Below are 17988 nucleotides of genomic sequence, written 5' to 3' on the forward strand. Positions count from 1 at the left end.
TTCTCTATCTCTACATTTTCATCATATCCCTTATCACATATATCACTTCTCTCTATTCCTCTCCTCCTTCCACTCCAATTCACCCCAAATGGGATCGATGATTATCAATAATTTTCTTATACTAAACCTAAAATTTTAAGAGTTATAATTGTGTTTAATAAGAGAAAACTTTTCTGAGGGCAGTAAATTGTAGAATTTAATGGTTCCTATTTCTTAATGCCTCATCCCAACAAAATTTGTCTTTTCATATGAATAAACCCATAAAAATTCACAAGCTTGTAAACATCAGATTTATATTCTCAAGTAACATTGTAACTACATCATTGATGTGGAGTTCAATACATCAAATAAAACAAAGTGTCATAGTTAACAGTGGATTGCTAACAAAAATGCTACTTTATAAATTTATCAAGCTACTGATCCTCTGGAATACTGTCTAAAGATGGCTTCCAAGAATTCACTCCCTCATCATCAAATTCACCAACATCTGAAACTCTTCCTCCTCTCAACTTCACAGCATGTAATAATTGCTCCAATGAAGTGTGTTCATCCTTGAACCTCAACATCCTTTTCAACTCTTCTTGAGTCATCACCACTCTAATCCTCACACTTCTAGAATTGCCATCACTTCCTCTCTCACCTTCATAAGCACTATCATAATTTTGCGTCTTGAACCTCACCTTCTTCTTGATGCTTTGTTCCATCCTTGGTGTTTCTTCCAACTTGGACAATGAAAGTGCCTTTACCTTATCAACCTTGGCATCAATTACTAGGGCATCATCATAGTTCTCATGATTTTGTGATGATATTTTGTTGTTCCTCAAACAGTTTCCCATGTCAACAATATTGAAAAATTGTAGCATTTAACTTAACAAGAACAAGACATGTGTGAGAGAGCCTATCAAAATTGAGCTATAAATAGAGAGTGGGGGAAGAGAAAAGCACATGGGGGTATCCGGTTGTTGCGCCGGGTAGAGGAGATAAAGAAAGTGGGGGATTCTCTTGCTTGTTATTTATCACCATCAATTATTATGCATGCTTTTTCCTTTTGTTTCATACTATATGAAATGAATATTTTACTAGTGGAGACGCGTCTGTTACCTTAAGCTTAACTCATGTTTCCTGAATAAAAAAAGTTGGATTCATTGAGTTGCAAATGAAGATATTTTATTTGAGATTTGAGAAGTTACCAAAGAAAATTTTGTTGGTTTTAAATTAAAAAGGAAAGAGTCGGTTTAAACTTTCAATAATTGTATGTAGATGGTGATTTTTATTGATAAATTTGATGAATTGTAACTAATACCTCAATTATTTGTGTTAAATCTTGTTTTTTTAATAACAATAGGTTAATTTAAACGTTTTAAAAATATATAAGTCTTATAATAAATTGTTATGTATATAATTATATATAGCTTTATCATATTTTTATAATAATGATTTTAATTTTTTTTTAGAATAATTTTAATCGATTAATAGTTTATTAATAATACATGAAAATTAGTGTCTAATAGTAGTTCTGCTACTAATAGTAATTGAATCTTTCTTTTTAGGAAAGTAACGTTTGAACTTTTAATACGTCGTTTTCCCAATATAACAGAACATAGGATTAGGCCAATTATATTTAGTCCTGCAAAGTTCCAATTAAAGTGTTAATAAGGTCGACCTTGATGCCCCCAAATCACTGCTCAAAAAGCGCTAATCTTGGTTCTTCTCAAGTGGTATTGCAAAATCTTTTTTAGTTACTTTTAATTTTTTTAAAATTATTTCCCCCTAAAATATAAGATCAGAATATTTAGAGTACATTCTTTTTAGTTATTTTCCTTAAACTTAAAGATATTTTTATTAATTTATACATGATCGACTCCACATTAGAAAAATGATTTTATAAAATTGATTATGGTGATAATTGATTTTTAATGAAAATGATTTTATAAGATAAATATTAAACTCATGATATTTTATTTAAAGATAAGACAATATATCATTAAGATACTTGTTTTGATTAATTAATTTTATAAGCATTATTTTATATATATCGTTAGTTAAGAATTATTATTATTTTTTCAAATTATAAAACTTTATAAATTTAATAAATACTTAATATATAACTTTTTAAATTTTACTTGATATCATTTTATATATTTTTATTTTAAATAATTTACATATTTTAATTTTAATTTTAGCAATTTATAATTGAAGTTCATAAATTAAAATATAAATTATTTACATAAATTATTTTGTAAATTAATTTAACATACATATTATTTTTACTCTAATTATATAAATCAATAAAAATATATGTAAATTATACAAATTACTTAAATTTATTTTAATATTAAATTATTTTGATTCTAATTTTATAAATTAAAAAATTTAATAATTGATTTTTTAGAAAACTCACAAGTTAGTATTTTCGTTTTAACTATAAAAATTTATTTATTAAATAAGTTCTTTTAATATCAATTATATAAATCAAGAAAATTACATAAATTAATATATAAATTATTTTATGTAATTTATAAAACTATGTATATTTATTTATATATAAATAATATTTTTTTTAATTTTAATTATAAAAAATAATATTTTTATTTTTTATATGATTTAAATATTATTTTAAATTTACATAATTTGTATAAATTACATAAAATATATTTTTAAATAATATGTATATTAGTTTATGTAATTTTTTTTTAAAATTATAATAAAATAAGAACGAATTTTATATATAATAATTTATTAATTTATATTAAAATAAATTTTTATAATAAAAAATATATAAATTTAAATATTAAATATTTTATTTTAATTTATAAATTTTTATAATTTTAAAAAACTAATAACTCTTTAGTAATGATACATGTAAAATGATATTTATAAAATAAACAAAGTCATTGTGATATATTGCTTTATTTTTAAATAAGGAAGAATCAAACTTTTTTATTCATAAAAATAGGGAACTTAATATCTTGATTTAGAAATTAGGGACTAATAAAGATGAGTTTTAATATCTATGCATATTTTTTTATTATAATTAGTTCTACCCCCCCCCACACACACACACACATATATATATATATATATATATATATATTAAAAATTAAATAAACAATTAAAATTAAGACAATATATGTATAAATACTAATTTTTGAAATAAAACCACATCCCTATAAAATATTAAAATTGGATAAAATATATAAGAAAATATGATTTATCACACTATTAAGGGTACGACTGTGAAGGTAAATTAGATAAAATGTATTCAAAATTAAATAAATATAACAAGACTTTAACTATATTTTTTATTTTGACATATTTAATTATATTTTTAAATCAATAAATAAATAATATTCATATGCATGAGGATGTTGGTGTGAGGGTAAATAAGTCAAAATCCAACTAAAATTGATTTTGATAGAAATAAAAGTTACTCATTCTTGCTTCAATTATATCATGTTTTTTTTTTCTTTTTTCATTAAAATTGATTCTATCATGATTTTAAAAACAATCAAAACATGTAAAATTTGGTCAAAATCAAAGTTGATCCACCTCACATGATTGATCATGATTTTGAAGACTATCCAAACACACATAAAAGGGATGGCCAAATTTACTATTTTTCAAATTTCTCATGATGTATAAAATAAATTCTGATAATAGTTTTAAAATCATTTTATTTATAGTTAACACGGTGGTAGAAAGAGAGAGAATGAAAAACAATATATCTTGTTGAGTAATAACACTGATGGGAACACCACACATCAACGTTAAATATCAATATGATACTTTTCTTTTGTTTGAAAAATATCAATATGATAGCTTGCACTTTAATTCTGGTGTCCCCCACACTAAAGTTGGGGGCCGATATGTTGCACCCAATTAAAAATTGTCAACCATGTTTTCAATTCCAGTCCATAACAATTGCATTTCAATTAATATTCCACCAAGCACAGTAAATTAACGAACATAAAAAATGAAGCAAAACTATTGTTTTAGATATTAATTGTATAGCAATTACCGATCCTTTTTAATAATCAATTATATTCTTTTCAATACCATACTGTACTTATATTTTAATCCACCTTCAGCTGACTTTACAACGAGGAGTACCTTATTGGCTTATTCTTTTATGCAAATTCAAACCTCATTATTTTGGAACGAATTTAGACCCTCCAAGTTAAAATAAATGCACAGATGTCGAATTAGTGCATTAATTAAAATAATTCGATCTAGCGTACGTAAAGAAAAACAAAACTAGTCTAACCCTTGAAACGTAAGTTTCATTCTAACCTAAGCAAATTGAGAAGGAAATTCATCTATGGTGGTTAGCTACAATGAATGTGGGCACGATTTAAGAGTCAAAACAAATTTACGTTCCCTGGATAAGGCAATGAAATCTCACGTGAAAGCGAAGGATAGTGAAGCTAGGTTATATAGCACAAGACATCTTCAGCCTCGGGACACCATTTATTTTCCAATCACTGTATTTGGCCCCATTTAGTATTAGAGTTGTTGATCTGTTTAAGGGTCTTACGTGTAGAAATAGTAGCAAATGCCAGCAAGATGGGGCATCTCTTCACATGGGATAACTACCTGCTCATATGCTTGTGTTAAACTTTCATATATAGTTATTCACACGAATTGTTGGACCCTTGTATCTCGATCTATAGTAATTGGGAGACAAGTACTATGCTTCCAAATTGAGATTGTTTCATCTTTGGCGAGTGTGAAGTTTTAGTTTATTAGGAGCTTCTCGGCAAGTTCTCTCAGAACGTGAATTATGGGCTTCCCATTCAGACGAAACATTTTGACCCTGAAATTTGTAGGATAAGGTATATGTGAGTGATCTAATAACAATATGATAGTGGGAGGCTCCATGGGTCTAACAAATTTTGTTAAGATATTTTAATATTATCTTAGAATGACTTATGAGTTTAACTCAATTATATAAAACTAACTTGTAAGGTGATAATGATCTCCTTATACCTAGACATTTTGAAATATTTGTGAAAATGAACATTTGTGAATGATTCGATAACAATTTAATAGTATATGATTCAATAGATCTAATAAATTTTAATATATATATATATATATATAATATTATATGTCTAAATTCTATAAAATTAATTTATTAGGTGAAGATTATCTTAGTTATATATTTTAATTTAATCATACTAATAATTGACACAGAATCTCCAACAATTCGGATCTTAGTAAAGATGGAAAACTAATTTGGGCAGATTTTGCATGCCAACACCTATAAAAAGTTATTCAAGTTGTAATTTTAACACTTGATATCATTAATTTTGTTTTTAAAATAATAATGTTATTTTATTAACTTGTAAAAAAAGATATTTAAAGTATAAGGTTCGAGTATATATATATATATTGTGGTTATATGTGAACACAAAGAATACTTTAGTACTGCATCGTCCCATTTTATGCATGCATGCCAAAGCCAATAACAGTTCTCGCATATGCCATGAATGGCGCTAATTAATAATCCTTAATGAAATGGGAGAATGAAGGTTGATGGAATTAAATGATTAATGGGTCCATCTATAGTGCTTTTCATTGTTTTCATAAAGGTCACAAATAGTGCAATTTGAAGTCTTATCCAGTGCTCGTAATGATTGCGAATATAACTAAGCCAACTCACATCTCATATCTTAAGATTATTATATTTCTTTAAAAAAATATACAATATATTAATTTCCGTTTTTTTACTACAAATTCACATATAATGCAATGAATTTTTATTTTTTAAAATAATAACAATATACAACATATAAATTAATTAATTATTTATTTTAAACAAATTCCTTCATAAACTTTATTTAATATATTTTAAATTAAAAATAAAACACTCTTATTTTCATAAATAAGTAATACATACATCAATGTAAATTTTTATATACTTAATTATAATTGACATTTTTAAGTAAAATTTTATTTTTTATTTTTTATTTATATTATTTTTATTCAAAAATTCAAACTCAAAAGTTTGTATAAAAAATTATTGTCATGATAGTTGATAATCACGAATATAAACACTTGTAATGCATGTTTTTCAAAATCTATTTTTATATTAAAAAAAGCCTAAATGGAAATATTGCGAATACAATTGATAATGTATTATAATATAAAATACACTATTTAATCAATTATTTATGATTACTTGCATTGAATAGAAAGAGTAGTTAATTGGGGTTTGTGTTTGGTTTCTTGAATCGAACGGTGCGTGGTTGGTCTTACTATCATCGGACGGGTGAAGTTGTTTGTGGATGCTGGGACAGCAGGTAACATGGGATTAACTAACCAAGCTACCTCTCCACATGGCATTGAATCCATCACGTGCCTCTCACGTGATTATCCCTGATAATATGCCTGGCAAGTTGCAATGCCATCTCTTTCTCTCTCTCTCATGTCTGAACTCAATTGTGAGTGAAAAGGGGTTTCTTGCATTTACTTCACTTTGCACTTCACTTCTCTCTCTCTCTCTTGGGTTGCATTGAAGCTTTTTGTTTGAGATTCTGAAGTGAGGAGCAACTTTCTTCTTAATGTTCACTTTGGGACTATTCATTGTGTTGGTTGGTGACAAGCTGCAACTATGAAGAGATTTCTCTCTCACAGTTTTCTCCTTCAAATTGCTGTCTCTCTTCTTCTTGTTCTTCTTCTGTGTATGTGTTGTTGCAGATATCTGCATGACCCTTGATTGCTAATTTAACTCAATTTGTCACTTAGCTTTTCAAGGTTGCATCTTGATGGTTTTTGGTCACTGAATTTCTGTTAGATATGATAGTGAATTTGCAATAAGCAATGGAATTGTGCTTGCATCTCAAGTAGAATAATGTGTATTGTTGATATTAATATGCTTTGAGTACAAACCATAATGAAAAAGGGCAAGCTCGATGCAATTTTATGAAGCAGTGTGCATTGTAGAATGCTAATGAGCTACCAGAAATAGTAGCGAAAGAACTGAGTATGTTGTTCAAGTTGACATGATGTATAACTTTTCTGCATGTACTTTATAAAATAATGCAGTGTCTTTGATATCTTAATGATGAATGAGTTTACTTATTTTGCGGCATTAGGCAATATAGGAGTATTTAAATTTCTTCTAGAAATATATTCTTGTAGAAATATAATTCCTTAAGCTGAAAGTTGCATGTAATGTACGCAGTTATGAACAAGTCTCAGGGCTCTCCAATCAGGTTCGCAAAATATTCGTTTTCTGTCACTACTAAGGTTGATGCGCTGCCTCCTGCTATCCCTCCAAGTAGTACACAGCCACAGCCCTTTATTCCCCTTCTAGCTCCTTCCCCATTGATACCTTTCACAAATAATTCGGTGCCTAAGTTATCAGGTATGGTTTACTTTTCCTTTTCAGTCATTCAGTGTGAGAGCATACATTGTCAATCTTTGTTTGCTAAATTCTTGTTTTCACAAATACTGCCCACCCTTTGTCACATTGTAGTTTTTGGTTGTTGAATTGAAATTATGGGGTTTTAGGTATAAAGGGAGGAAGAGAGAGGTAAAAGAGAATGAAGCACTAAATTGATATTAATTGAGATGTGAGATGTGTTACAATGTTTTCACAAATACTGCCTACCCTTTGTCACATTTTAATCATAACCTTGATTATTAGGGAAATAAATCATGATAAGAGAAAATAGGGACTAAGATATTTTCTTATATTCTAATGTATATTCTAACATTGGTGAATAGTTGGGGGGGCGGGGGGGGGGAGGAAGCAGGGGCAGAGCCAAGATTTTAATCCTAGAGAGGCTAAACCAAAGTAGATTGAAATGTCATCAAATATTTAAGTCAAGAGAATTGAATTAGCATACAATTTAGGCATGAATAATGACGACTGCTGAAGGATGCAGTGTAATACTGGTGAGTTCAGTGATATGGTAAGGTGCAACAATATGGATTAACAATGAGTTTGTACCTGAAAACTGGTGCTATTTTTTCTGAGTAAAAGGTGAAGTACAAGGGCAATGAAGTGAAGATTCACTAGCATTGGTGCTATATATGGGTTTGTGTAAGTACCATGGTGGCTTGGGGTAACTCTACAATTATTCCTAGCCTTATTATATGATACAAATACCACTAATACCACTATGAATGGGACTATAGATGGCATTTTGCAAGCAAACAGTGAAATCACTTTATTTTCTCTTGAAGATGCTATTGCATGTGCATCCTTAGTATAAGTTGAGATGACTTATAATTTCTTTTTACTTCCAGGTCATTGTTCATTGAATTTCTCAGCTGCTCAAGATATAATGACCACAACTGCTACTGATTGCTGGACTTCCTTTGCTCCATATTTGGCAAACGTTGTATGTTGTCCTCAATTTGATGCCATGCTGGTGACCCTCATAGGGCAGTCTAGCAAATACTCTGGGGTGCTAGCTTTGAACACAACTCATGCTCATCATTGCCTCTCTGATGTTCAAAAGGTCCTGGCCAGTCAAGGAGCAAATAGGGACCTAAAAAAAATATGTTCAGTCCACCCAACAAATCTCACTGAGGCCTCTTGTCCTGTTGTATTTGTTGATGAATTTGAGAGTATTGTAGACACTTCAAGACTTCTGACTGCTTGTAGAAAAATTGATCCTGTAAATGAGTGTTGCGATCAAGTTTGCCAAAATGCCATACATTATGCTGCTAGAAAAATTGCCTTGAATGATTTGTCTAATTCAGATGGAAATCATAGCTTGCCTTGGCCGACAACTAGGATCAATGATTGCAAGAATATTGTTCTTCGTTGGCTGGCTAATAAACTTGATCCATCCACTGCAAATAGTGTTTTTAGAGGACTCTCAAACTGCAACCTAAACAGAGGTGAGCAAGGAGAAAATAAAAGAGAAATACACTCTCCTTATATCATGTTTGATTATTACAATTTTGGCTAATTTATTGGAATATAAAGCATACGTCTGACAATGTTCAATGTTGTTATAATACTTCACTCAGTATGCCCATTGGTTTTACCAAATGTCACAAGTGTTGTGAAAGAATGCGGGAATCTCATAAATAACCAAACAGCTTGCTGCAAAGCCATCAAAAGTTATGTGTCCTATTTGCAAGAACAGAGTTTTGTAACCAATCTGCAAGCCTTGAAATGTGCTACATCACTTGGAAAGAAATTGCAGCAAGCAAATGTCTCCAAAAATGTTTATAATCTTTGTCGTATAAGCCTGAAGGACTTTTCTCTTCAAGGTTGGCATTGTCATATTTCTCTTGCTTAGGAAATTGCTATTTTACCCTTTTTGGAAGTACTGATGCTCACACTTTTCCTGTTATGTTTCTAATGGTCGATGGATTTTCCCTTGGATCAATCAGTTGGATTGCAAGGTACAAATTTTTTATTGATATATTGCTTTGCCAAGCTGCTTGAATAAAGAAATTTCTTGTGTTTGTCCTTGTTCTTCTCACTCGAAAAATGTGGTGCTTTCTTTTATTAAATTTAAATTTCACTCAAATGAATTTAATTTGGGCTTAAATGTTTAAGAAAATGTAAACTAACTTCATTTAGGCATCGCAATACAACTTATCAGTAATTTTAGCAGAGTCAACACTTCATTCTTGACAACACTTAGAGGCAACCAGGTGATCTCTTGTATAGTTATGAGATTCATTCATGGAGAAAATATATATTTATTACTTTAACTGAAAATTTTAAGTGATATGAAATTGTATATTTATGCACATTATACATCAGGTTCTTCCAGAGACTGCAGCTAATTTTCCTTGGCGTTGTAGTATCTAACATTAATCAATCATTTTGATTTCATCTAGAATCTGGCTGCCTTTTGCCCAGTTTGCCTTCAAATGCAGTATTTGATGGAACTTCAGGGATTGGATTCATTTGCGACCTTAATGACAACATTGTAGCTCCATGGCCCACAACATCATATTCGCTACCATCCTCATGCAATAGAAGTACGTATAAGCTCCCCACTATATCACAATTTCTCCCTCTACAACATTGGATTGTTCTTTGTAATATTTTTACCATGACCATATCTTCACTATGTACCATGTATAATTCATTTGTTTCTTCTATTCATTGAATTGCAGCTACAAAACTTCCATCTCTTCCTACAGCAACGTCTTCACAAAATGGTAAGAACCATACTACTGTACTACTACAAACTGGTTTTTCAGGTCTGATCTTCTCTTCATTTCAAAGCAATGGCAGTTGTAAAATATAGGGTCAGTTTGTTTTAAATTGATTTTCTCTCAAAATCATTTCTACACTTTACAAAATTGATTCTTACAACTCCAAAATCTTCCCAAGCAATCCAAGTACTTTCAAAACCCTTTTTCACAGATGAGAACGTGATTATGAAGTCCAACCAAACATGTACATAAAAGGTTCCTTCTCTCTTCTTTCATGTATGATCTATATAGTCATTAACGAGGCAGATATCTAATATAAGAGCTACAAAATCAGTTTGTATTTTCATTTAATGTGATGCACACATGTTTTCCTGCTATTCTTGAAGAAAAATGAAACACAGAAATAAGATAAAATGAACAGAATTATTTTAAATCTTCTTGAAGACTAGGAATTCAGTTTGCTTTTCAGCTATCTACTTTAGCCAAATCATTGCAGGACTTCTGTAAGGATAGATTGATGATTAGACAATTTAATTAAGTGCACTGGAAAACTGTTCAACTTGATCACACGAGGAGCTTACCTATGTTGGTTCTTCATCACATACAGTCACCCTTAGTTGGATACTATGCATTTTCATTGATGTGTGTCTACTTTGAATTTCCCTTGATTGCAGGTCTTTTCATTAATACCTTGGTTTTGCCTCTCCTCTTTACCTCTATACTACTTCCCAAGAGGCTTCTTTAACCTTGGAGTTCAGTGTTTAAGTTCTTTTGGCCACAGGGATTTTTCAGATAAGTTGGCTATTCTTTGAGGTTCCAAGAAAGGACCAAGTCCTTATTCTTATCCAATCATCCAATATGTTTATATTGTCACTAGTTAATGAGTGGAGGAATCCTACTTTGAGATAGTCTTTCTGGTAGATTCTTGATTGTATTCTAATATTTTACCATATCATTGTTTCAATATTCTTTGAAATTGTAATAAGTTTTTGTTTCCTTATAAAGAAATAGTATAAATACAAAAAGGATTATCTAAGTTCTTTGTGTATACTATACAATTTCGTTGTGGCTTATTTGTCCCTCTTCCACTACATAATGATATTACACGGGTTGGATGCTTATAATAATGAATTGGAATTTCTTTTCATGAGAGATGTACAAAACTCTTGTAGAGGGTCCAACAGCAACATTATGTCTACTTCTCTAATAAAATGATTTTGTCATACATTGGTGCTACATGAGAGACTTCATTCCAAAATGTCTTTGCAGTTGTTTGGGCCATAGATTTTGTTTGTGTGGTGCTGCGGTTGTGGCGTTGGGCCCTTTCCACGCCCAACATGGCATTTACCTTCTGCACTTAACCACCTGCTTTCTACACTTTCCATTTTCACTGTGTGGACACAATTACTTAACTCTTCCTTAATCAAAAAGTTGTTCTAGAATGGGTATTCCGTAATACACTTGCTCGAATGGGCATTCTAGAACATGTTTCAGAATGGGTATTCTGGAACACCTATTCTAGGGGAAAAATCCAAAACAGTTTTGCAGGATGGGTATTCTGAAACATGTTTCGGGATTTACAAGTCTATTATGGAATATCCATTTTGTAATACACTTGTAAATCTGGATCTGGATTGTGTTCCGGGATACTTATTTCATAAGCAAAAAGCCAAGAAGTTTTGTATTACAAAATAGGTGTTTTGTAACACATTTTTGGAACACCGGAAGCCAACACCTGGAACCCACTCCGCAAAAGCCAAACATCCACCAAAATCCAACACCACAACAAACCAAAGCATTTTTAACCAACATACGACCATTACTTATCTTCGTCGGCGTCGCACCTAGAGGGTGATTGAGGTAAGGATGCCGAGGGAAGTGCATCGTGTGACTGACCAAAGTGGCACTTGTGTTACGAAATATCCATTCTGGAACAACATTTTGATTAAGGGAGTGTTGAGACTCATTAAGGTAATTGTGTCCACATAATGAAAATGGAAAGAGCAGAAAGTAGATGATGAAGTGCTAAAAGTAAATGCCAACAATGTGATTTGACAATCTTGTGTTTTCCATTTTTCTTCCGAAGTTCCCATTGTGTTTATAGACCTTGTAGCTTATAAGCAACGTATATTTAGTGACATCAGCTAGAAAGAACTTTGTTAATGGGTAATTTGTAAGTATTTTTTTTAAGTGTTTTGAGTATGAGGTTTCCTTAGATTTAAGTATCACATATAGTTTATTTTGGGTCTTACTATGATTTAAGTTTAAAGAAACTTTTAAGTTTAAAAAAAGTTAGATTAATTTTGTGAGCATGGCATGAAATTTTTTAAATGGATAAATATGTTTCGTGTTTGAAAATGACATGGGTTGATATGATCCTTATACATCTTTGTTTCTGAATCTATCAATTCCATGACAAATTCGTGATAATTTAATTCTTGAATTACCTTTATCCCAAATTTAATCAAGTACATTTAAGATGATTGATTTATCATAAAATTAATAAATAGGAGAATAAATTGTTTACTTACAAACTTTTCTGGACCAATTATCACTTTTAAGATAAAATTGTATATTTAGTCTATTTTCATTTAGTTAGAAAATTTCCTTATACTGTGCTTTTAAATGGGCAGACTTTAATATTCAGTAATATATGAAACTATGTGTACTCAAATTTGGTTAACAGAGTAGATTAACAGGCTTTAATATAATGACTTTTTGTTACTTTAAATTCTAACAGAATTGACTTCAAAATAATTTTAAAAAATATTGATTTGCGTTTTGAAATGATATTTTAAAAATAAATTTAACTTTTAAATTTATTTAAATGATAAAATAAAATGATATGAAGCAATGAAGCATAGATATAGGCATGTTTTGAAAAATAAAACTAAAATGTAATTTTGATTTTCTTATTTTAATCAATTTGTAATTTTGGTACTATTTATTATAAATTAAAACATACAGTTCCTCTGTATTTTTAAACAGAGGATTTTGATCTTATGTTAAATTTAATTGGTTAACCGTTAATTTTTTCTTTGACTGTTAAGTGTATTGTAGTTCTGTTTTGACATTAGTAGGCCATTTAATTTTAAAAATTAATACCAGAGCCTTGTGGGTATTCTGAACAGAACCCTAACGCCTAACCTTCTTCTTCCCCTCCTCTTCATCTTCCCGGAGTTATTTCATAAAATTAATTACTAGGTGTTTTACAAAATTATTTACTGATTTTTGTATGAGTGAATTTTGTTAAGTGGGATAGGATGCATGGGTGTCATCCTGAGTGATATTTCATATTGTTTATTTTTTTTATTACTCATTAGGTCACTAGTTTTACCATTTTTATTTTTTTAGTCCCTATAATTTGAAAATGATTTTTTTAGTCTTTATAGTTTACATTTTAATTCTCTTTTAGTCCCTGTAGTTTGGAACTATTTTTTTAGTCCTTATAATTTGCATTTTAATTTTCTTTTAGTCCCTATAATTTGAAAGTAGTCTTTTTAGTCTTTATACTTTATATTTTAATTCTCTTTTAGTCATTACCATCAAAATATGAGTAATATTATCAATTACAATTAACTATAAAAATATTAGCTAGTAATTCGTAACTAATTTATCGCAAGATAATTTGTAGCTAATTATTTTTATATTTTTTTTGTAATAAGTACTAAAAGTTAATTAAAATACAAGGACTAAAAAAATCATTTCTCAAACTATAGAGACTTAAAGAGAATTAAAATACAAACGATAAGGATTAAAAAGAATACTTTTAAATTATAGGGACTAAAAGAGAATTAAAATGTAAACAGAGAATTAAAATACAAACGATAAGGATTAAAAGAATACTTTTAATCTAACCTTATTTTTTTGTCCTATATCAAGAGGTGTTACCCTAATATGTTTTATCACTATAAGCTATTTAATATCAAACATACTGACGCTAAATACCCGTTTGATAACTAGAACATGTGTTTCATTTTTGCTTAATTTAGTGTCAATCAAGTTAATGTTATTAAATTTAAATATCTGACAATAATAAAACACAACATGTCAATCAAGATTGATACCTCATGTATCCAATGTGACAAAATTATCCATGAGATAAATAATTTTGTAAAACATTTGATAATTAATTTTGGGAAATATTTGGTAAAAAAGTCCCCATGAGGTTGATGTTCTTTTAAGCTTCAGCTTCCCCTAAACTCCATGCCCCCCTAAGCTTCATCTTGCTACAAACATCATATCTCTCAAACCCTCTAAAATTAATCCTAAATCTTCATATCTCTCAAACCCACACCATTGGCAGATATCGTCCAAATCCATCTCGACTTTGACATGTAGAGGATTCGGTTGCTGAAATCCACACGGTCGGAGTTTGCCACCGTCTTTGTGGTCAGCGGGGAAAATCGTCATGACAGTGCGGAATCCTCGACATTCGTGCAGGTTAGATTGTTCGACTATTCATGTTGTTACCGTGCGATTCAATTAGTTATTTTCTTCTTTGTTGATTTTGGATTTGGTGTTAGGATTGATTGTTAATTTAGGTTTTAATTTTGCTTAATTTGAGTCCCAATGTATTCTCAATTGGGCTGAAAAAATACAGTTGTTCCAAATTGTTATAGTCAGATGAAGCTCTCCCAAAATTACAATTGCGGCACATGATAACATATCAATTTGTGCAGAATAATTGTATTGGGTAAGAATTGTTTTTGGTGCTTAAGCATGTTGTCGGGGGTGAATTACAATTGTTGGGATTCAATGCATAGTGGGACTGGGGGTTGGTTTGTTTGCTGTGTGTATTGTTTACAGAATTGTATAGTTGTGCCTTCAAACAAATGCCTATGTGGAGTTTGCTCCTTGTCTTGGATTTTACGAGGCTGGGAGCCTTTTTACTGCTCCAACAAATTATTATTATGTAAATCAATTGGATGGAAATGAACAATTTATCCTTGTTTTTTTAATTAAATATTTGTAGAATTTAATAATATATTCATTAATATATAAATTTAAAAAGAAACAAAAACTAGAGTGTCTAACAACATTTTTAATAAAAATTTGTTAAGTAATTTGTTAAGTTATTTTTTTTTTCTCACAATGTCATGTTATTATACGAAATTCATACATAATTTTATTATAATGTAAGAAACTTTAAAAAACTTATATTTTTATAATTTTTATTTTTATTTAATTATGGTGTTGTTATATATGGAATAAATATTATTTTTATTGTTAAGAAATAATTTCTTGCAAAAGATATAAATCTCATTTACTCTCACATAGATTTGTTCTAATAGAGAAGAAAAAGAAACTATTTCTTCGTTTAAGAAACACTTCAAAAAATCTCATTGAAGATATCTTAATTCACCCACTAATAGTCAAAAATAGAAAGTTAATGGTTAATCAATTAAATTTAACAAAGGGATCAAAATCCTCTATTTTGAAAAACAAAGGGACTAAATGTCTCAAATTTATAATAGAGAGATAAAAATTGAAGATTAAATAAAATAGAGAGAATAAAGTTATATTTTAGTAAAACAAAAAATGTCTCAAATGCAATCATTTTTACTCATTGAAACAAATTGTTATTTTTTCTTAAATTTAATTATACTCGCTTTAGAATTTTTTTTGGACCCCAAAAATTAACCAAACACCTTGGGTTATTGCGCAATCTTATTTTTGATGTCACAAACGTGATTTTGGCACAAAACAAACAGAAATGAAACAAGTTATTCCCTCTATCTCATTATAATTGTTGTCTGAGATTATTTTACACAAATCAAAATAATAATAATAAATAAATAAAAAGAATAATAATTTTATAAAATTAATCTTATCATCATTAATTTATTTTTAGTTTTTGTAATCATATCATTAATTAACATTATAAGGATATAAGAAAAATAATAATTAATGTTATATCAAAAAATTAAAATGATAATTATTTTAAGATATTTTTTTTCTTACACAACAATTATTAGGAGAGAAAATGAGTATTATTATTGCATATATTCACATGATGGATTTAAAGAGATATTTGTTTGAAGGTATAATATTGTAGTCTAGTGTTTGAAACACATAATATTTGTATCCTTATAAGTTATTTAAAAAATCGGTAGATATTCTATATTAATAATATGGTATCCTTAGGAATCATATTCCTAAGAATATTGTGTCCAAAAATTTTATTTTCATGATCATTTTTAGCTGACATTTAATAGTTTTGTTAATTGTATAATTGAAAAATTGAAAAAATAGAAGTGGAAGAATGGAGTAGTCATAGATAGTTATGATAAAAAATAACTTTCAATCTCATAAAATATAATATACTCACCTTTCACCGTGAGAATAAGAAACAAGGAAGATATGAACATTTTATATTCTTAGTAATTAACAGTTCTTAAAAATATTTATTAAAAAATTGTATAAAATATAGAAATATGATATTTTCAAGTTCACTTTGCTTATCCTATTTAATATCTTAAAGCAAACAAAATTTAAATATTATTTCACGGCTTGTGTAACTAATTTAAGGTACATGACTCACCTCAGTCACAACTTGTGAAAATTCTCAAAATGCCTTGCACTTGCGTACTTACCATGACATTTCCGTCCTTTCATTTAAATTTATTTATGTTTATGTAGAAATTGTATTACAATTTGGTTTCTATAGCAGAAATATACCCATTTTTGGTTTATGTGGTCTCGTGAGGCAAACTAGTCGTCATTGATTTCGTCATAAGAACAATTATATGAGCGGGCTTGTCCCTGTCAATGAGTTAGTGACATATGTGGTGGTATATATGATGCCATTAATAACACTGAAGGTTCTATACTTATCAAAATCTGAGAGCAACCTATTGAAAGCAAAACAGGAATTGTTCACTTTCTGCGACAAGCTAAATTAAAACTATGTTATATTAACTTTGAATTATACCCGACCATAGGAAAAATGCCAACCTCAGACCTAGTTTGATTTTGGTTGTACTTTAAATTGTATGCATATAAATTATAGAGGACTTAGACCTGCATATTGGAGACGTGTTAATGTTAAATTCGTAGTCCGAAAAATGCGAATAGAAACAGAGAACGATATTCCATGAACAGCTAGATACAAACTTTGAATTTGATCGAATGAACATAAATTAAGACAGAACACGACAAGACACTTGATTTTGTTAGGAATTTTATAATTCTTAATTAATTAATATATGTTACATATTATATTATAATATTTAAGTGAACTCATTAGATTGTCAGAAAAATTAATATGGGCTTAATGAGTAGAAATCAGTTTGACCTATTAGGGGATAATGAGAACCCTAATAGGTTTAAAACATAAGGCATGATTATGGTTCCCAGTACATAAAATCAATAAACGGTTTCTCCTTTTCCCATCTGAAGAGAAAACGAAGGTCTCATAAGGAAGAAGGTGATTTGGTTAAGGAAGGTCATTAAACCAATTGTTCGTGACCATTGTCAGATTCCGCTGCGTGTTGATCAAGCTCTCTATGGATTCAAGTATTCCTTAAAACTTAAAACTTAAAACCTCTTGATAATCTGGCGTAATATGTTTTGATGTTCATTTGGTATTTTATAAGATTTATTGAAAATTTTCAACAAGTGGTATCAGAGCCACCATTACTGTTAGATAATTGGGATTTAAAGCTCTGTTTGATATGTATTATATCTGGATCATTTTAGTTATATGAACCCTAATTTTATTTTAGGGAGAAACTATTTTGATCAATAAAATTGTAAAACCCTTAAATTTATGTGTTATGGTTATAAAGTTTTTCTCCTCTTTAGAATCAATAAAAGGCCTCTGCATTTGATTTATGGGGTTGTACAATT

The 17988-nt window shown here is 29.3% G+C and overlaps 2 protein-coding genes across 4 annotated transcripts; one reads left to right on the forward strand and one right to left on the reverse strand.

Moving 5' to 3' along the window:
• Positions 1-265: 265 nt before the first annotated feature.
• On the reverse strand, positions 266-962 carry LOC114379523. The gene has a single exon (XM_028338200.1). It carries the CDS (start codon positions 861-863, stop codon positions 414-416), a length of 450 nt encoding a protein of 149 aa, XP_028194001.1. The 5' UTR covers positions 864-962; the 3' UTR covers positions 266-413.
• A 5442-nt stretch (positions 963-6404) lies between these two features.
• LOC114377993 (uncharacterized GPI-anchored protein At1g61900-like) lies at positions 6405-11210 on the forward strand. Of its 3 annotated transcripts, none has more exons than XR_003659239.1 (8): positions 6405-6683; positions 7187-7369; positions 8257-8856; positions 8989-9234; positions 9358-9369; positions 9814-9957; positions 10096-10392; positions 10812-11210. XR_003659239.1 is itself a non-coding variant. In XM_028336487.1 (8 exons), exons 1-8 carry the CDS (start codon positions 6614-6616, stop codon positions 10880-10882), a joined length of 1371 nt encoding a protein of 456 aa, XP_028192288.1. In that variant the 5' UTR covers positions 6405-6613; the 3' UTR covers positions 10883-11210. The 3 variants fall into 3 exon arrangements, 2 of the variants coding, with proteins under 2 accessions (XP_028192288.1, XP_028192287.1); XM_028336487.1 differs by having other exon boundaries at positions 10096-10140; XM_028336486.1 differs by having other exon boundaries at positions 10096-11210.
• The last annotated feature ends 6778 nt before the right edge of the window (positions 11211-17988 follow it).

This window comes from Glycine soja, chromosome 12, assembly GCF_004193775.1.
Source record: "Glycine soja cultivar W05 chromosome 12, ASM419377v2, whole genome shotgun sequence".
In the NCBI taxonomy this organism is placed as follows: domain Eukaryota; kingdom Viridiplantae; phylum Streptophyta; class Magnoliopsida; order Fabales; family Fabaceae; genus Glycine; species Glycine soja.